Below are 21,194 nucleotides of genomic sequence, written 5' to 3' on the forward strand. Positions count from 1 at the left end.
ATACAGAGATAGATACAGAGATAGATACAGAGATAGATACAGAGATAGATACAGAGATAGATACAGAGATAGATACAGAGATAGATACAGAGATACATAATACATACTGAGATACATATATAGATACAGAGATAGATACAGAGGTAGATACATAGATAAAAATATGAGATAGATAGATACAGAGATAGATACATACATAATACATACTGAGATACATATATACATAGAAACATAGATAAAAATACTTGATACATACATACATACATAGTCTAAAATTGAGAAAAACATTCAATATCTGTCTTGTCTGCTTTTTTAGTAATATGATCGTCAATTATACCCATTTTCTAGCAAGTAACATAATTTCATTCTCTTTAATACCTAAAATTCCATTGTGCATATATAACATGTTTTCTTTCATCAATCATCTGTCAATGGACCTAGGCTGCTCCCATAACTCAGCTACTAGAAATAGTGAGGCAGTAAGTGTCAACACACAAGCTCATCTGTGGTACATTACACACACACTCACACACACACACATCCACACACACACATCCACACACACATTCATACACTCTCTCTCTCTCTCTCTCTCTCTCTCTCACACACACACACACACACACACACACACACACACACACACACCTCTCCATAGTGACAGGGCTGGCTTGCATCCCCACCACCACACGCCACAGCCCAAGCTTCTCTACCTCAGCAGTCAGCATCAAGTTTGTTGTTGTTTGTATTCTTGATGCTGGCTGCTCTAGCGAAGCACTTTTGATCTGCATTTCTCTGATGACTAAGGATGTTGAACATTGTTTATGTTTGTTGGCTATTCAAACTTCATTTTGGGAAACCACTAGAGAAAATAGTTTGGAATAAACATAAGCAACGCCTTTGTGAAAAGGACTCTTTGTGGCTCTCAGCTCCGTGAGGTTCTGCCCTGCTTCCCTCCTTCCCTGCCTCTCCTCATTCCCTCCTGGGTTTGGGAGCTATTCCACCTCCCCTGGGCCCTTCTAAGGCTCTCCAGTGACCCTGGGGGTGGGAATTAAATATGAGTTATGTCAGAGCACAGACTAAGATAATCACACATTCATCTTCTGATTCAGAAATAATTGTCATTAATTTAACTTATAAAATTAAAATGAAAATCAACCACATCTTTAAGAGTACCTCACTTGTCAAGTGACTGTATGTATGTATGTATGGATGTCTCTGTCTCTGTCTCTGTCTCTCTCTCTCTCTCTCTCTCTCTCTCTCTCTCTCTCTCTCTCTCTCCAGTATCCCCCACAGTTAGCTCAGTCTGACTTAGGGCCCCTTATGTAGATAGGCTGACTTTGAACTTCTGATCCTCTTGCCTTCAGCTCCAAGGACTAGGACTTCAGGAGTGTGCCACCACATGTGGTTGATGTAGTGTTGAGGATCACACTAAGGGCTTCATGCATGGTGGGCAAACACTGTACCAACTAGGCTACACCCCAAAGCCACAAAGTTTGAACAGTATCAATGGCTTCTCCTCTTGGCATCTTACACTAGAAATCCTGAGTGTGTATTCCAGGGTGGTGTTGGCCTCCAGCTACTGACATTCTGTGTGGTGGTTGACATTTCCTACAGGCACAAAGGCAACTGTCCTGTGCCTGGAGACACTGAACAGGGTATCACCATCAGCTGTCTTGTTCAGCTCTGCCACAGGAGCACAACCACAGCAGACAGCCCTAGGACAAAACAGCTATGACCGGTCCAATCGGCTTCTGTTTATAAGGGCTGGAAACTGTGCGCCCCGTGCTTTTTACAGGTCACAAATGCTCTTTTACTTGTTTAGTCATTGAAGAAGGCAGAGTTCATTCTTAGCTTCTAAGCTCAGTAAACAGAGGTCTGGGCCAGGTGTGGTGCAGGACAGGGTACACCTGTCACCGGGGAGTCCGGTGCCCTTGCTGACTGACCTAATGAGAAATGAGGGGGAGGGGCTGCCCTGTTGCTGTCTTCCTTCTACTAGGTGCTTTGTCAACAGGACAGATGCTTCAGCCCCTGGAAAGAGCTTGTTCTAGCAAATTCTTCACCAATACAGTGGTTCAGGGAGAGGGGAGGTGAGTATTTTCTGGCACAAAATATCAAAGCTGTGTTTGGAGTCATGCATGTGTAAGGCCAGCTACAAGAGGTTAAGGAAGGAAGGCCATTGAAGCAGAGTCGAGGCTTACTTACCCTGCAGAGTGAGTTCAAAGCCAGCCTGAACAAATTAATGAAATATAATATAGTATAATACAGTACAGTACAGTCCGGTACAGCAGCAATGAAGCCCAGTGTTTGAGCGCTTGCCTCTCCTCATGCTTGAGGCCCCAGGTCTTATCTCCAACACTGGGTGTAGTGAGAGTTCTGGGACTTTGATTTCTTTAAAAATCACAGAAACAGTATAAGAATGTTGCTTTCATTTTAGTCCCAGGTGTGGGGCTGCTTCAGATTGTCCACAGTAGCTGACTGCGATTCGCTTCGTGCTCTAGCGGAGGCAGGGTTTTGCCAACAGCAGATAGTGTCTGTGACTGTGTGACATTTGGAATTCTGGGAACTTTCCAGACAGTATACAAATGCTAGGGCCCTGAGAGGCATTGGTGGTGGTTGGTGGTCGTTCAAGGGGAGTTGGATGTGGTTTGTTAGTAGTCCTGCTCAAAGAAGAAACAAGGTATCTAGTGATGGAGGTAAAACTGGAGGGAGAAAGGATGGGAGAAAGAAGAACCCACAATGTAGCAAAGACCAGCTACAACTGGATTTTAAAAGATAAGCATTAGAGGCCATAGCATTCTGCAGGGATTCCTGAGCTGTGCTCATGCAGTGGTGCTGCCCTAACACCTGTTTATTCTAGGCCTCTTGCTGTCAGATATTCTTTCTCAGAAACTTACTGTAGACCTAGGTGTACCTCAGTTAGCTCACGCCAGAGTCGATGGATCTGTGACCTCACAGAGCTTGGCTTCTTGCCTTACCTCACTGGGGCCTCTTTGCTATCGGTGCCTGTCTCAGGAGGATCCAGCCCCAAGGGTCTACAAAGCAGACTCAGGGTCTACTTACAGTGGTAAAGGCAACAGCCCTTCCTTCTTCTGGTGGCCCTGCTCCCTCATTTCCTATTGTATCAGAGCTGATCCCCAATGAAGACATCCATGCTGGGTGTCTGTCACTGACAGAAGCACTTGTTGAAATACTCTGCAGAAAAAAAACTTATGACGACAGTGACCATCTCACTTGCTCAGTATTTAGTGAGCATCTACTTACTATTTGCACACCACTCCAGTAAGAGAGGGGAACAAACTTCTAAAGGACTCGGGGTAATGATGTGTGTGAGCAAGCAGACAAAACACAGACCCTGAGGGTGCCCATAGGACAGGCCTCATAGGTCGGATGAGTGAAGTCTAACAAACAACACCGGAGTCTGAGGAAGAGAAGACAGCCACGTGCACAGTTCCATCTCACTGAAGCTGTGGCTCCATGCCGCCTGTCCTCAGCTGATCATCACCTGGGAGAACAATGCCCAGACAGATAAACAAGGGAAATGAGTCCTTCAACTCAGAGTCCCTTGCACCTCAGAACCTCTGAGGGGCCTGGGGATGCAGAATCATCTTCCTACCACTTAGCCAGAGAGCAGGAAGGAAGATGGTTGAGGCAGGTTCAAGGCTTCCTTGCACTGCAGAGTGAGTTCAAAGCCAGCCTGAACAAATTAATGAACTACAGTAATACAATGTAGTACAGTACAGAACTACACGGGAAAGATTAGCTTCTCACTGCACGCAGTGGCCCAGCACTGCAGGAAGTGGAGCAGGGAATGCTGGGAGAGCAAGGACATGGGAGGCGTGGGACACAGCCATGGAGGGCAGCAGATGTAGAAGCAGAAGTCCCCTGAAGCCTGATGTGAGATGGAGAGGCCTGAGCAAGGAAGAGCCCATGTCCCACAGAGAAGGACTTAACAGGAGGGAGCAGGGAAAGGTTAAGAAGGGGGAGCCAGCGTGAGTGCTGGCATGGCACTCAGAGGAGACCTGCTGAAGCTCCCTGTCCCCAGCATCGTTTCAGTGCGAGGCAGATGACTGACATCAGTGGTGATGAGGAGTAACGAGGAAGGAAGGGTGACAAGGCCCATACCACGGGCTCTGTCAGTGGAAACTGGGAGACTGTTGGTCAGGAACCTCTTAGCTCCTTGGAGCTCTCAGTAGGGCCCACAAGTAGCAGGCACGTAGTCAGGACAGCACTGAGTTGCAAGTCCAGATTCATATGCTCACAAGCCACAGCCTCCCAGGAGTCTGGAGGGCTGAATGGAGTGAGTCCTGGTCACCTCCAACTTCTGGTGTTGCTGACAACACATGGCGTCCCTGGACTTATGGTTGCAGTTGATGTTGCCTAGGGTCCGTAGTGGTCCCTTCTTTGTGCAGGAGTTTCTTTCATCTCACAAGGAAACACCCATTTGACTGGCGTCCATCCGAATCCAGTGAAAGTTCCTCTTTCCCTGATAACATCTTCTCAGACCCTATTTCCAAAGTCACATTGACTGGTGGACAAGCGTGGTTCTGGGGGTGCTGTCACCCTAGGGTAGCACTGTATGTCCTAATGAAGGTAGGGGAACAGAGGTATGTACTGGATCTCTTGACTTCCTTGAAGGAAGTCGAATGATGCACAGTCATGGGGGAAGTGGGTGCCTGGAGCCTGACAAAAGAAGTCTCTTCAGTCCAGCATAGAAGACAGTTGAAGAAGGATGTGGACTAGGATTGTACTTTTATTTATGGTGACAGTGACTACCGGGATAGTGGTGATGGGTCATAAGTAGGACACGGAAGACAAAAGAACCTTTGGAGCCTAGGGATAGGGGTTGGGATGCCATCTCAGACCGGATGCTATCCTGGGGCCACACAATCCAGGGCTCAGTCTTTCTGTGGGACTAAAAACCAGAACTTTTGGTAGATTTTGGAGATGTAAAAGTAATGACACTTGATAAGGCAAAGAAAAAGAAGATGTAAAAGTGTGGCCACGTGGTGGGCCAAGCAGTGTGTGTGTGCATAGATTAGGTGGTAGGCTAGCGAATGGATGCATGGGGAGATAGATAATGGATGAAGGATAGATAGACAGTGGATGGATGGATGGATGGGAAAGATAATGGATGATAGGCAGATTATAGATAGGTATATAGATAGACAGACAGACAGTGGTGGATGGATGGATGGATGGGAAAAATAGATAATGAATGATAGACAGATGGTAGATAGATTGATAGACAGTGATGGATGGATGGATGAATGGATGGATGGGAAAGATAGATAATGGATGAATAATAGGCAGATAGATAGATAGATGATAGTGGTGGATGGATGGATGGATGGATGGATGGATGGATGGATGGATGGGCAGATAGATGGACAGATGAGTGGAGTGGATAAGTGGTAGATGGGGTAAATACATAATAAGGATAAGAATTTTTATGACCTAATGCTCTAATGACTTATCAAAACAAGACTATGAGGAAGCCCTGGATACTCAGGCAGTTTTGCAGATGAGGTCGCCAAGCCTTAAAGACATGAAATCACTTGTTGTAGGTAGTGGAGCTGAGAACTCAGCTCCGGCTTATTCCAGACCCCTGGCTCATATGTTCACATTCAGTTGAATTTTCTACTGGTGTGTGCTGTGAACTGGCTCTGTAAAATGCTGACAAGATCTGGGAATCGCCTTCAGCTGTGGGCTACCTGGGACACAGCTTTTGCTGGGGTGGGGGGGAGGGGGCACTGCTCTGTATCTGCGTACTAGTACAGAGCTGCTGTGTCACCCATATTAGGAGAAACTGTGTGAATATGGGGCTCCATTTTACCACTCATGTCTACACTGGCTGCAGCAGGGTGGCTGGATGGTGGCTCTGACCCTCCTTGTGCAAAGGAACCTCTTACTCAGCAAGACTCAGGCCGGCCAAGTATGTGGGTAGGCTGGGAGAAATACGGTCCAGCGCTTGCCTGAGGCTCTCTCGTTATTCTGACCCCTTTCTCGATGTGGGAGGGTCCCTGAGTGAGCTATTTAGAGTACATAAAAACTATATGTTCCGAGCACACAAAAGAGGCATTCGGTGTGTGGTGGGTGGGTTGACAAGATTCGTTTGTGGAAGTCCTTGAAGCTATCGCCGCGGGCAGCCTGGCCGGCAGCCACATGCCTTTCATAGATGCAGAATTTCTGTCATAGCAAGTCCACAGGCTACACCATGGGCCTTTTTGTTTCCTGGGCCCTCCCAGGTGACCCCAGGCCCAGGCTGCCAGCGGCAGAAGTATTCCATGAACAAGGAAGGTCCTCTCTAGCCGGGCCCACACTTCCAGATTCCATAGCTCCTCTGCAGGCCTAGGCTGCCTCTCAAGTAGGTCAAGTGGTTAAGGGCCTATAGGGGTCCCCACTCCCCTCTTCTCCTGGTAGGAGCCAGGTTAGATCTGGGGTATTTGTGTGCCTGCAGCTTGCCCCAAACCACATACCTCATGGTTTCCATCAATGGCTGGGTGCCAGTGACTGAGGCTTAACCCTGCCCTGGCCCCAGACCTCCTCCTTCATCTGGTGACAGTATCCAAGAGTCCTGCTGCCCAGGTCTGCTGTATCCATATCCCAAGGGGATAGACCCTGTAGGTCCCTACCCCTGTAAATCACCTGCCAGCCTCGCAGCCGGCACCCTCGCACCAACCCACCCACACTTAATGGATAGGGAGACACTGAGCCACGCATCTTCTTGGCTAGAGAGCTCTGAGCAGCCTCTCCCAAGCTGGCCAGACTGGCAGTCTCCAGATTTATCTGCTTGTCTGTACAGCTGCTGCAACTAAAATTCCCACAGATTGGAGCAAACAATTGAGCTTTAGAGGGACCCCAGAGGAAGTTGTCCTGGCTTCCCTCACATCGTTGGTGTCCTGTATCCTCCACATTAATGTCCTGTATCCCAGCACAGAGAGACAGACAGACAGACAGACAGACATGTGTGTATGTTTTCCTGGGGCCACAAAAACAGTGTCTGGTGTTTTGAAAGCAGCTAAAATCTTAGCTAACTTTTCTTTGCCTGAGACCATCTCTACCTCCCAAGTATTTCTCACCTATAAAGAAAATTCAAAAGACCTCAAGAAGACCCCAGGACTACTTCCACTGCAGCCAAGTGGCCACACACACGGACGGGCTTGGGGAGGGGCTGGGGTACAGATTCTCATTGTTCTTCCTATGCTGAGGCAGAGGGTCAGGTAAGAGAAGGCTGGCAAAGGCCTGTATGCTGATGTGCACCGCACAGTAGGGATCCTTAGCATGTCACCTGACCAAAAACATGAAAGGAAGGCACATGCTTTAAACCACGAGTTCAGAAACCAAATCTCAAGCAGATAGTGACACAGTCTCCGTGTTACAGATTTCGCAGGAAATGCATCCCTAATTTTAGTTAGCAAGTAGGAACTGGTCTGAACAGTTAGTTCTAAAGTGGCATGCTCAGGCGTGTTTAGATAGCCGGCTGTAATTTGACCATACTTCCTGAAGTGGTCCTAGGCCAGATGCCAAAATCACTTCAACCGTCCCATGGAATCCAGCTGTTGATTGTGACCCTGTGATGAACATAACCAGATGAAGCAGCCCTCGTTGGGCAAAGGCATTGGGCTCCAAAGGCAGCCGATCCTGTCCAAGGTCTTCCATGTGGTATCCCATACCCACATTGCCTACCATTCAGGTTTCCTTCACCTGTGCTTGTGCACGGAGCCACGGAGCAGAATCTGCCTTTCCAGAAGTGATGGGGGAAGGAGAATGCACACCCTCCTCCTATGTCCCCGGCTTCTAAACTCATCCTCTGGGAACCCAGAACCCCATGTTTGTGTTTACACTTTTTCACCTCCCACATTTCCTTAGAGTGAGAGTCCAGACTGTCGGCCCTGAGAAGATATCTGGAAGGACGTTTGGGGTGTCTGAGAAAGCAAACAGCTGTTTGTGGGTTGTGGTTTTGATGGATGTGACAGATAGAGCAGATGGAGCACTCACTAAACCCCTGACTGACTGGAGACAACAGTGTTATCTGAGGATGACCGTGAGTGCGACAGACCCTCATGCTGAACTGCAGCCGACAGACGCTGGAGGACCTTAGACATTCCAGATGAGACTGGTGGCCCTGCCGTGCCGTTTGCAAGTACAGCATGGTGTCGCACATTTCAACTCAGTGACTTACCAAGGACAGTTTGTGGGCAGGAGGACAAGGTCAGCCCCAGAGGCGACCCCTATGGGCCTCTGGAGACCCCCAGAAGGAGCATATAGCTGTGTAAAGATGTCTGCTCTCTGTTACTCCCATGTTCTGCTTTGCATATAACAGACCACCTCCCACATGCAGGCTGAGGACTTGTCAAACTCCAGCACCATGCAATGGTTTGTTTTTCATGAAGCTCTGGTGCTGAATTAATTATCTTGGTACTTGGGAGCCCTCATGAATGATTATATCTACGAAGCCTTCTGCATAGCCACAAAGGATTACGTAATTGATGTTGATTTACATAACTGATTGTGTTGACTACAAAATTGGTGTTGATTTCTAAAGCAGACCCAGTCAATGGTGAGTTTAGAGAGTTTCAACCTTTGAGAGAAATCCACACTTCAAAAGGACCCGTTGGCTGGATATGATGATGTGAATCTGTAACCCCAGCAATTCAGAATCATAAATTCTAAGCTAGAACTACATAGAGAAACTTTGTCTCAAAGATAAAGGACTTGGAGTTGGGGAAATGGCTTCATAGATAAGGTGCTGGTTATGGCTTGAATTCAGTAGCTCAGAGCACACAGAAAGCCTGACATAATAGCATAGCCTAATCTGAAACAGCGTGTAAGGGCCCCGTGGAGGGATGGAGGGTGAGGTCTGGAGAACCCCCAAAGCCTGCTAACCTGGTGTAGAAAGCAGTCAGCAAAAGACCCTGTCTCAAGGTAGAAGGTGAGAGCCACCATCCAAGATTCTCTCCACACACACACCCAGAGACATGCTATGCCTGACAAACACCCACACACATCATAAACACCCACACAAAGCTTTTTAACATAAAAATAATAATAAAATAGTAATAATAATAGTCAGAGGAACAGTGAGAAGTAACCCTGAACTGCTCACTGACCACAAAGAAGTAACATCCAGACAAGCATGGCCGTCTGAAGACATGAGGGGTAGGCTGGCCACAATGGGCTTTGGTGCGAAGTCTCACATGTGGCCCATGTGGTGTCCTGGTGAGGAACAAGAGGAAAAGCAGGTGGAGGAGCCTGTCCTCTGTGTGGAGGATACAGAGGAGAGGAGAGGACCCAGGAGCTGCCAGCCTAGTGCTGACATAGCCCTCGATCACTCAGTAAGTTGGTACATGGTGGACTCCTGTGGTAAGTCCTGAGGGATACATCAATAGGACAAAAACTCTGACACAGGGTGTGGGAGTGAGATGCAAAGAACAGGAGGAGAAATGGGGAGGAGGGAGAAGAGGATGAAGAAAGGGTAGAGGGAGAAATGGGAGAGAAGGAAGAAGAAAAGGAAGAGATCCGTGGCTGTCATCACACGGAAAAGACCCTGAAGAAGAGTTATGGGCACAATAGAACCCTGAACATGGAGATAACTGGACAGAAAGCCAAGGACACATAGAAGATGGGCTACTGTGATGTTTAGCTGGTCAACTCAGCAAAAGATGAGCCTCCTGGAGTCATGGCCCCAGAGATCTTTAAATAGTAAAAACCACCTCAGATGTCAAGGCCCTGTGCGTCTCTGTGCTCCGAGAGCTACTTCAAGTCCCTGGCAACCCTGGTTGCCTCAGAAGAGTATTTCCCTTTCACCCCTCTGATGGCCAGGCTGTCTTCTGACCTACGCTTTCTAGGGCTTAGCTGTAGCCTGAAGTCTTTTAGAAATCTTCTCTGTGCCCATTTTGGTAAGATGAGATGTGGGCGTGTCACTAAGGATGACACAGATCCCTTCTGTAAATGAGGTCTGAATGGGAGGCCTCCGGGCTTCACTTGACCAAGGCAGCGTTCCTGTGTGCATCCCACCGCAGGGCAGGCCGTGGGTGGCAGATTTAGACTCCTTACCACACTTCTTGCAGGAAGGGAGGAGCCACTTTGGAGACACAGAGGCCTCTCTGTATCTCACAAATAACTGTATTCAAAGGACACAAAGCCCAACTGTTGTAAAAATATTAGTATTCAGATGCGCTTGTGTTTTGTTAATGCGTTTAATTCCTCACAGTATAGCTGTTGTCTTCTCTCCTCATCTGCGTTCATTTCTGACAGCTACAGAATTTATAGCGCAACTCCAGAACCAGGCTCCTAGGCGTTCCTGCCCGGCCTCCACCTGAAAGTCAGCACTGTATCCCTGCAAACTCCACCTCTCCACAGCACCTCAGAGTGCCACGTGTGCCTTTCCAGCACTGTACAGTGACAGGGTCCTGTTGAGCCCAGACAGTGGCCATGAGGAACCGTGCCAGCAAACATCTCCGCCCACTCGGTCTTGCCCTTTCCTTAGACACCCTGAACTGAGTGGCCCTATTTCCACATTACCCGTCATGATGGCACACATCACCCAATAGAGGCCTGAAGGAGACCACAGCCATCCTGGTTCCCAGAGTTGAGGGTGCCTAGTCCCTTGTCACCAGCAAATATTTATACTGCAAGATGAGTTTGCGGTGCAGCTTTGGAATAAGACTGTGCTTTACCGACAGTCGTCGATGTCGTTTGTAGGTCAGTTTAAAGACCTACACGGTTTTGATGAGTTTGGAAGCCTCTGGGGTGTGGGTGTTGTATTTATGCAAACATCTGTTAATATGCACACACCAAGGGCACGACCTGCCTTGGGCCTCACATCAGCCATTCCAGAGCCAGCAGCCTGGCATCCATGTGAACACACACAGTATCTGACTAAAGGAGCCCATGTGAGCCCCGGCAGCTGTGGAGTACCAGGTCACTTCAGCTTACCCTAGAAACCTTAGAACAATAACACTGAGAAATAAGACAGCCAACTGGAGTCGGAGGTCTTCTGGGGTTTCCAACCAGGAGACGTTTTATATATGTTCCTTTTTTTTTTTCTCCATCACCTGGGACATTGGAAGCAGGAAGCCAGCACAGTGTCACCCTGGTCCTGTAAGCAGCTATAGCTATAGTCGTCGTGTATGGCAGCTCCTTCTGTGTGAGCATGTGACACAAAGCACGGATGGGGAAGCATGAAGGCTGTACCACACTTCTCATGGTGTGCTGTCTACCTCTGTGAGTGTACACATGAGAGTCTGACCCTTACCAAGTCTATAAGTGCCTGGTATGAGTCATGTGCCACATATGCTGGCCCCAAAGAGCAGCTGCTGAAAGCCAACAGGAGAGCCCTCCAACAAGACTGTCTCGTTACCCACCAAGATTTTGACAAGTGTGAATCCTGAGAAGCAGAGATACCCCAGCCAGGTGACCCCTGCTGCAGACTTGTCCTGGTTACCAGCACCAAGATTTTAAGGATCGTGAGCGGCAAGAGAGTAGATTCTCACGAGGTGTTGTACCTCTTCCGGAATTGTTTAAAAACCCAGGATGTCCCAGATCACTTTCTGCAGTGCTTAGTTTTCTTGTGGCTCAGACTAAATACCCAGCCCAGGGAACTTAAGGAGGAGAGGGTTTATTCTGGGCCACACTTGGAAGGTACAGTCATAGTAAGAGAAGCTAGCTGTAAGAGCAAGGCTGCCGGCCATACCACACTCACAGTCAGGAAACAGAGAGAGAGACAGAGTGAAAGAGACAGAGAGACACAAAGAAAGAAACAGAGAGATGAGACAGAGAGACAGAGAAAGGAAGACAGACAGAGACACAAAGAGAGAGAGACAGAGAGAGGGAGACAGACAGACAGAGACAGAGACACAAAGAGAGGGGGCCCTGCTTGGCTTACTCTCTCCGGTGTATTCATTCCAGGCTCCTGGCTGATGGAACCTTGCCACTCACATCCCAGGGCGCATCTTCCCTCTGCAGTTAACCTCATCTAGAAACTACACACAGGCCCACAGGCTCATCTCCTGGGTGATACTAACGGTCTCCTAGGTGATACTAATTGTCTCCTAGGTGATACTAATTGTCTCCTAGGTGATTCTACTTGTGAGTCTACCCGTCTCCTAGGTGATTCTAGTCGTCTCCTAGGTGATTCTAGTCATCTCCTAGGTGACTCTGCGCGTTGGTGATGAACTTCAGCCGTCACATCTCAACACAAACAAAGACCCTCACGGGGACTGTTCAGAGTGAAACCTTATTGATCTTCTTCCCATTAGTGTGTTCATATGATCCAGCTTACAGAAGTTATTCATCAAGGCAGTGGGGTCCCTCACCAGGCCCGAGGCCATCTATCTCTGGAAGTCCTGCTGGCCAGCTGGGCCCTGTGAGGTGAATGGAGAGACAGCTGACAGGCTCTTGTGCACCTCCTTGAGAGGTAGTCAGTGCACACACAGGGTGCCTGGGTTGAACACCTTCTTTGGGGACATCTGGAATCTCTATCCTCACCAGGCAGGACGTCTGAGGGACAGCCCCTCTCCCTGATACTCCAAGGACAAAACACCAAGTCGTGACTTAGCAAATGGCATTGTACATATGTGGCTGCGAGTTTGCTATTGGATGGGATGTAGCCCCCCCCCCACCCAACCGTGGTCACATCTGCTTCTTGATGAGTTGGGCTCCATCCTCACGGTGATGTACCAGGGCTGCCAGTGGAGTTGTCCAGGCCCTGTGGGCAGTTCTGATAAGCCATGGAAACTGGGGTGCTCACGATGCTCTGACAGTTACCAGAAAACACCTTAAAGGGAAGTGTCTGCCACAGCCACCTTGGTTTCACTTCTTCCTTCTCTCAGCCTCCCCAGAGTATAAACCTGGACAGTCCGTGGGACTGCCTGTCCCCTCATCTTGACCCAGGCACCATGTCCTGTGAGGGTCTCTAGGGTCTGAAATCTTGAGCTACCCAAATCTCTTCGCTCATCCACTCTTAGGATCTTCCCTGGACCAGCCCTCTCGCAACTTGGGCTGACCTCTGCCCTTTCCAAAACCAACAGACAATGTCCCCCATTTTGCCTTCCATCCCTCTGCCTGCTGGATTCCATGTCCCAGGACAGTGCGGCTCAGGACCTGGAGCTCCTTCCTGCTTAGGCCTCCAGGATGTGTCTGCTCTGTCAGTCCAGCCTCTTTCCTCTGGCTCTAGACTGTCCATCTGCAGGGATAACCTCCCAAGGGCCCTCTTGTGGGCCGCTCACCTCCCGTCTGTCTTCATAGCCTCCTGATGAGAGAGCGCACACACACAGGCTACCTGACTGATGTGTTGCTGCACTGTGGGGTCCAGTGACACAGCTGTGGAGGTCAGGAACCCAGAATTAAGCTGTCTGGGAGCCACAAGCTTCAAGAGTCCATGCTATGGCTCCTACATGCAGGTGGTGCCAGCAGCATTCCTTGGTGTCCTGTGGCTGTGGTTGCATCTCTGACTCTCCTCCGCCTATCACATTCCTTCTCCAGTACCAGGCCTCTGGGTCTCAGTTTCCCTCTCTCACCAGATCCCTAGCTTCAGGATTGCACCCACCCCCACTAGCCATGAGCCCGTCCTCACTGGATCACATCTGCAAAGACTCTATTTCCAGTTAAAGTCACAGACACGGGCAGAGAGAGGGGGATAGGATATGAAAATATCAGTTGGGGGAGGGGCATTCAATTCTTAGCTCACATTTTCTTCATCCAACTTCCCCCACTAGAATGTAAGCTTTGAGAGAAAAGGGACCAGATCTTATTCCTCACCGTGGCTTTAACACTTAGAGAAAATGCATCCCCTCTAATCACTAAGTCATCGACGGGGCTGGGGGGTGGGGGGTGGGAGGGTAGATGGAGGAACGGCAGTGCGTAGTAGGATGCATGCATGCATAGTCTCGTGCATGGGTGCATAGATCGCTGGGCAGATGAACAAGGTGGGGGTGGATAAAGAAGTGGGTAGATGATTGATGTCAGGTAAATACCACTGGGTGGACAGATGGGTGGTAGGTGGATGGATGGTTAGAATAGACAGAAGAGGGATGGATTGATAAGGTGAACGGATGATGGATGGGTGATAGACTGGAAGGGTTGTCAATAGAAAGAGGATAAGGGAAGTGTGAGCTAGCCGTATTTCTACAGGTCAGTAATAGAGCTGGAAGAAGGGGTTAAATTATATCCCTTTAAACCTCACACGAAGCTGAGAGGGAATGGACTTGCTGCCATTGGTGAGGAAAGCGTTGCGTTTCCCGTGTGCTTGGTTGTGAAGTGCTCATGTCCCACGTGAAGCAGTCGGGTTACTGCGGCTTACAGAGGAGCCAGATCCAAATGCCCCGAGTAAGCACGTCTCCGAGCCAGAGGCCTCCAGCGGAATCCGGGAGAGGGATTGCTCAGTGCCCTGCTTCCCTGGACTGTAAGCTGCAGAAAGATGTGGGAAGTCCTATTCTCCACTGAGAACACTAAAAGCACCTTTTGTCAAACGACCGACCGATTCACATCTGGGGCTTGTGCACTGGTGGCCTTTTAAACCAGAGACAACCCACAAGATACCTAGCCTGCGGGGCTCTCTGGTACAGTGAGCAACTTAGGAAAGGCTTTGGCTTGAGCGCTGTGGGCTCTCAGGCCATCGCCCTCTGGGGTGGTTCTTTTAATGAGAACCTGAAGATTGGCCCCTGAGCCATGTATACCAAGCAAGCTCAATCCACGTTAGCTCCCTCTGGTTGGGGCAATCTAACGTGCTATGAGGCTCCTTGGGCCCCGCGGGTATCTGTGCGTTTTATAGGAGACAGCTAGTTCAAGACCCCAGGAAGAAAGCGGCTTTGTCCCCCTCTAGGCCTCGCACAGGCCCACATTCATATCTCATTGTTGTTGCAGGGGAGGCAGATGCGATCCAGAACAATGGGACCTCGGCTGAGGACACGGCGGTGACAGACTCCAAGCACACAGCAGACCCAAAGAATAACTGGCAAGGCGCCCACCCAGCTGACCCAGGGAACCGCCCCCACTTGATCCGCCTCTTTTCCCGAGATGCCCCGGGAAGGGAGGACAACACCTTCAAAGACAGGCCCTCAGAGTCCGATGAGCTTCAGACCATCCAAGAAGACCCCACAGCAGCTTCCGGAGGCCTGGATGTGATGGCATCACAGAAGAGACCCTCACAGCGATCCAAGTACCTGGCCACAGCAAGTACCATGGACCATGCCAGGCATGGCTTCCTCCCAAGGCACAGAGACACGGGCATCCTTGACTCCATCGGGCGCTTCTTTAGCGGTGACAGGGGTGCGCCCAAGCGGGGCTCTGGCAAGGTGAGCTCCGAGCCGTAGAGAAGCTGTGGGTTTAAATGCGGAAAGGAAGGAGAGGTGGGCAGGTGGAACTGGGCCAGTCACCATCGCAGAGCAACCATGTCCCTGTGTCTGAGATACTAGCCCTGATCGGACAGTGCTGATGGCCTGGGGGATTGGGCGTGGAGTGGGCGTGGTTGCCACTTAGCCAATTTCTACTTGTTTTGCTCCCTTTGCCCTTCTCACAAGGGACTGCGATTGGGTGTCACTCAGGAATGCAGTGCCTTCTGCATCCTAACTTTTGAGGCACCCAGGATGTAGCATTGAGCCTATGGGTTCTTAGGTATACATGCCCTATGCCTGGGGCTTCAGCAGATCCCACCGCTGCACAGTGCTTCCGGTTTCGAACCTCATCTGTGCACATTCTCTGCTGGGTACAGGCTGCTATGCTTGCCGCTGTGAAACAATGGTCCAATTGAGGCAAGGAGGTCTGCCACCTCTGCACCTCCAGCAAACTTTCCTCTTTGTCTTATGTAGTTTGGTGGGTGTGGGGATGAATGAATGAATGTTCATGACAAAAAAAAAATTGTTTGATTCCGTTAATTTAAATATAACTTGTGTTTCATGATGTTTCAAAAGCAAATGCCCTGTGTATTAAAATGTATGAGAAGATAAAATTGTGCAGATGGTCCAGTTTCCAAGGGCAACATCTGGGGTGGGCTACGCATGAGCCCGTGGTTCAGGGTTTGTCTGTCAGGTGGCTGCCACCTTGTAAGTGTATGGCATTTTTCCATCTCTCTGTTGGATAGCTGAGCAACTCTTGGGAGAGATGTGGATGGGACATTAAAACAAGCCCTGGTCTTTGAGTACCCTCTCAGTCTGGGCAACTTTTCTGCCTGTAAGTTGTGTCTGTTGTCAAAGCTCTGGAGAACGCAAGAGGCTTTTGACTGAGGTGTAGGGCAGAGGCCCCTCCATGGCTCTAGGGCCTTTGGCAGTGCAGTTTTGAAAATGCTGTAGTCTCCAGCCACACCTTTGAGAGTGGGGATGGTTGTGAACTGCTGGACCTAATGACAGCTCTCCTGCCCCGTGGCCACCAGAGCCCCCTTGGTGTCTTAGCAGCAGTCTGGCCCTCGCCTTGGATGTCACCGCTACTTGTCACTAACACTGGATGTGTCTTACTTGCTAACAGAATTCAAGCTGCCCCAGATTCCTGCACAGTCTGTACTTAGTGGTATCGCCTTCAGCCTGATCCATCAACCTTGTTTCCAGGGCCGATTTACATTGTAGTGGCTTTCAAGCCCTCATCTCGAGGGAGGCGCTTGAGATCTGGAGGCTCCTGACTGCCCCCTGAGGTCCATCTGTATAACCAAGCCCACACATGCACACAGCCACATCCAGTCCAGGCAGCCGAAGGAACAGGACCTAAACTGGGCAGGAAAGATGAAGTCGCCAGAAGGCACAGGGTCTAGAGCCAGTTTTGTGGCCATGGTTCAAGTTGAAATACCATAGTGTGTTCATGTGTTGCTCCATGGCTCTCCCAGAGTGGACAGATGTGCCTTTCCTTCCCTCCACTGCTTTCAAATCACATTCTTTTCCAATTCTTAAAAGAAGAAATTCAAAACTCAAAAGCAGTCCAAATACTATATATATATATATATATATATATATATATATATATATATACATACATGTATGTATATATATATATATGAAAATTTTTAAATAATTGGGATTTTTTGAAACTTAAGGTGTCGATTTTTTTTTTGCACCATTGCTGTGTTTTTTGAATATGAAGGATTATTTAAATGAACAACCTTCGTACCAAAAAAGTCCCTCGGCGTTTGCACGTGTGGTCCTTATGGTCTCGTTGTTTATTAGTTTTTTAAATTCGCATGCAGAAATAGAGTTACGGCATTTCCATACAGAGTTTTTGTTGCTGTTCCCCTCTGCCCTCCTGAAGCTTGTTCCAAGCATAGGCAAAGGTACCTCCTTCTGCTGGAAGCTCCCTGGCCAGGCACACAGCAGGGGTCAGGTCATGGTGTTCAAGCCTCTTTGATTGTAGGTCCTTGGTTGTTTAACACTGGCCGGTGGAGGCTTAACTCACTCTACACCCGGCTATAAATCAATCATCATAGAAGCAGTTAGGGGCAGTTACTGCTATGAGCTGTCAGCAGGATTTGTTTCTGTATGTATTTTAATGTTTATAGATGGGGAGGAGCAGGGCTTGTTTTCCTATACTGCAAAGGTCTTTAAGAAAGTCGCAAAGGCTGGAGAGGTGGCTCAGTGGTTTAAGAGCACTGACTGCTCTTCCAGAGGTCCTGAGTTCAATTCCCAGCAACCACAACCATCTCTGAAGAAAGTTGCAAAGAAGAGAGTCCAAAGGCTAGCTAGCATCCCTTTTGGCAAAAGCCAGCACCCTTGATGTCATTCTAAGATGTGCATCTAACACCACTGCAGGGTGCTCTGGTAGGGCCAGCACCTGCCACCTGGAGATGTGGCTATGTGACCCACCCATGTGGAAAAGGATCTCCAAATAGAACCTGGGAGACTCTGAACCCCCTCCCTCACCCTGCAGTGGGACTTCTGGTCATGTTGTCTCCTGCATCCTCCCTCCCCGGGCACGTGGTGCCTCCGTGCCATGCAGAGCCACCACCCCCAGCTCCCAGAATGTGGGGACAACACCCAGCCTTTGTGCGTTTTCTGGGCTGGCATTCAAAGGCAGCCCATGAAGAATGCTCTGAGAAGGCATATTCTTCCAAGGGCTTTTCGCTGTGCACATGCTCCTTGGGAAGTTCATTTACTGTGCGCATGCTCCTTGGGAAGAAAGGGAGGCTGTGCTGTGGCCTCCAAGGAATGGGTCTCCCAGCCCGTAGAATGCCCAGGCCTTATGAGGCTGTGAGGCTATGGCTTTGGGGAAAAGAAAAAAGACACCTGCTCCGAGCCCATTACCTCTTGCCCAGTCCCGGGACAGTCCCCAGGCCACCAGCCAGCGTCTCAGAACACAAATCATAGGAAGGTTCCTCTTCCCACCCAGAGCAAGTAGCATCCCACGGAGGACCTAGGCTGATCATGTAGTGTCACATCCAGACAACACAGGGGCCACAAGAAAACATTCTTCCATTCTCCCGGGATGGGAGAGACGCTCTTCACCTGTATCTGTTTGCCTCTATTTATTTTACCTGAGATCTCCGTTTCTAACCCGTTAGAGCCGGCATTTCAGTCAGTCTTCAGATGGCCGCTCCGCCTCTAATTTTGACAGGATGGGTTTAAGATGCTTCCTGCCACTAAGTCCTAGGTGATCTTGTAAATTAGCTAGAACATCTTTTTTCCTGATACTGTCCCATGGCATCCTAAGTTTTGTTAGATGCATCTCCGTTCTACAGTTAGTTTTGTCTTCACTGTTAATGTGGCAACAGAAGGCTCCAGATAAACTTGCCATCCATCCTGTGAAAGGTGACATTAAAGGTCACATGAAGGACACAGTGGAAGTGCCCAAGTAGTACTCCCAGGGTTCCAGTCTAGTGCCACCGTCATTGTCATTGCCTTCAGATAAGAGAGAACTCAGGGATCCAGGCAGAAGCAAAGAGAACTAGGGACCCACACACCATTCCCTGCCTCCAGTCCACTTGGCAAGAGTTTCCCAGAGACTCTCTGGAAAGAGTCAGCCTGGGATGGACACACTAACATCTGTGTCCACGTTCACACTTTTGAGATTTCTCATGTGAATCAGAGTAGCCTCACTTGGTCAGTTCTGGGTCCCTGGTGTCTAACTCTGCCTTTCTGCTGCCTCAGTCGGTCGGCACAGCCATCCACTGACACTGGAATAGGAATGTGATGGGCGTTGCACCCTCTGTAAATGTGGGAATGTTTGTAACTTGTGTTTGTATCTAATGTCGATCCCCTTAGGTGGTTGTACTATAATTCAATTTTGTTGTAAACTTCAGCATAAGATAAATAAATGTACATCTGCTTTTGTATGCACTCATTAAACATTGTAACAGACCAAAGATGGTGTACTAATTGCACATGGACTTTTTAAGTTGTATTTTTATTTTCCTAATGGCACCGTGTGACTGGCGTTTCCGTGGCTTTGAGAAACACCTACAGGTAAGTCTGGCACTCAAGTTCTTGCCTCTTCTGAAACGGCACAGTCCTGAGTCCTCTGTCTCTACCACAGACTCAGGGTGGTCTCTCATCACGGCACTGTAGCATCTAACTCTTTCCCTTCCCATAGGCATGGTCCTTGTGTGTGTTTAAGAAGTATCCAGTGGATGCTAAGGGATGTGTGAGCGGGCACAAAGGAACCGGCCCAGGGCTCCCAGCAAATAGTTACTGAGTATCTCACTCTTCTGTTGCTGTGATAAAAATCCTGAGTAAAGCAGCTGGCTGAAGGAAGAGATATTTCAGCTAGCACGTCTCAGCTGAGGGAGCCTGAGGCAGCTGGTGACACTGCAGTCCAGACAGAATCAGGGACTTCTCTTTTGTATTCAGAACAGAACCCCAGCCCAGCGAACCTCAATAGGGTGGATCTTATCATCTCAATTAATCTTATCGAGAAAATCCCTTATAAGCCCAGAGGCCTGTCTCTTTGGTGATTCTAGATTGTATCAGGTCAGCAATCAGCATTAGCCATCACAAGCACCAGGGCCCCCCCACCCCTGGGCTCCCCAGGGAGGGTGTGTTCAAAGGGCGACAAGGCTCCTCCCGCTGAACTGAGAGGCAGGCAGACTCCTCTTCAGGGTGATGCTGGAGGAAGCTAGAAGGCCTAGAAGGAAGACAAGTAAGAGATAAAACTAAAACTGAGTGAATTTGAATGTGGTCTGTGTAGCATCTCCGCCTTTTAAACCCATTCCTCTTTAAGGGGCCTATTTCCTGATCATTGGTGCTCCTTTCCAGGGAGGTGGGGGTGGCAGAGATTAGCCAGCTGGTGACAAGCGGTTCTGACTGGTTGAGGGAAAGTACAGCTTGACCTCTGAAGAACAGATCAGCCTAGGGGAAACAGTCCCTCTTTGAGCTCATGCTGAAAGTCACTGAGGTGCCAAGATATTAGCTTAGTACTGAAGAATGACTGGACATTCCCATCAAACCGTGGCTTAATGTTTTGTTGTTGTTGTTAAGGTTGTTTTGTGTTGTTGTTGTTGTTGTTGTTGTTTCTCTGTTGTGTCTTTTGTCACAGTCTCTATTTTGTTTATTTGTTTACAAATAGAAAAAAGCAGAGAGCAGCAGCTCAGATAGCCGGAAGTGTCCCAAGGGAACCCCTAAAAGTGGCTCAGCGCCTCTGTATCTCCCTAAGGGCTGTTCTTGCCCCGCCCCTGTCACCCCTTCCAACCTGCAGGTTGTCTCAGGCTTGGGCACCTGTCAGTGGGAGCCATTGTAATTCTGTCACCTCAGACCCTTGTGAACTTGCACAGCCATGAGAATGCTCACCATTCTTTAACCCTGTGTGGGAGTGGTGACATCAGGGTACAGATCACACTTCTGTAAGTGTCACTAGGTCATACTTTCTTAGAACCATGATTTTGCTCCACCCTGTATGTAGATGTCAGGCCTGGCAGGGCTGTGGAGGAGCTCACAGGGACCGACACTCATGGAGAAAGTTGTCCCCATGGGCCACAAAGGGGGCACTGACTGAAGTTGCACCCTTATCTTTTGCATAAATGTGTAGCCTGGACTTGCTCAGTCACCCTCACTGGCTCAGTTGCTCCTTCATCTTCTGTGTAGCCCAGGCTTGCCCAGTCACCCTCCCTGGCTCAGTTGAGGGATCTCTCTTCATGGGGACAGCCATGTCTGCCTGAGGAGGTTTGCTCTAACAGGAATACTCAGTTGCTCCCTCTCTCAGCTCCCAGTACAGGAGACTTAAGAAATCCACCAGGATTTCTTGCTAGTATAGAAGATGCCTCTCTTACATGGGTGAGGACTCTT

The 21,194-nt window shown here is 49.1% G+C and overlaps 1 protein-coding gene across 4 annotated transcripts in view; it reads left to right on the forward strand.

Annotated features, from left to right (window-relative positions):
• Window positions 1-21,194, forward strand: part of Mbp (myelin basic protein) — a 110,585-nt gene that overhangs the window by 64,487 nt on the left and 24,904 nt on the right. For all 4 annotated transcript variants that reach the window (XM_021150283.2, XM_029471817.1, XM_029471815.1 and 1 more), the window contains exon 4: window positions 14,866-15,296. In XM_021150283.2, the coding sequence (XP_021005942.1) occupies window positions 14,866-15,296 (431 nt within the window). The remainder of the gene's footprint in view (window positions 1-14,865; window positions 15,297-21,194) is intronic.

This window comes from Mus caroli, chromosome 18 (assembly GCF_900094665.2).
Source record: "Mus caroli chromosome 18, CAROLI_EIJ_v1.1, whole genome shotgun sequence".
Lineage (NCBI taxonomy): Eukaryota > Metazoa > Chordata > Mammalia > Rodentia > Muridae > Mus > Mus caroli.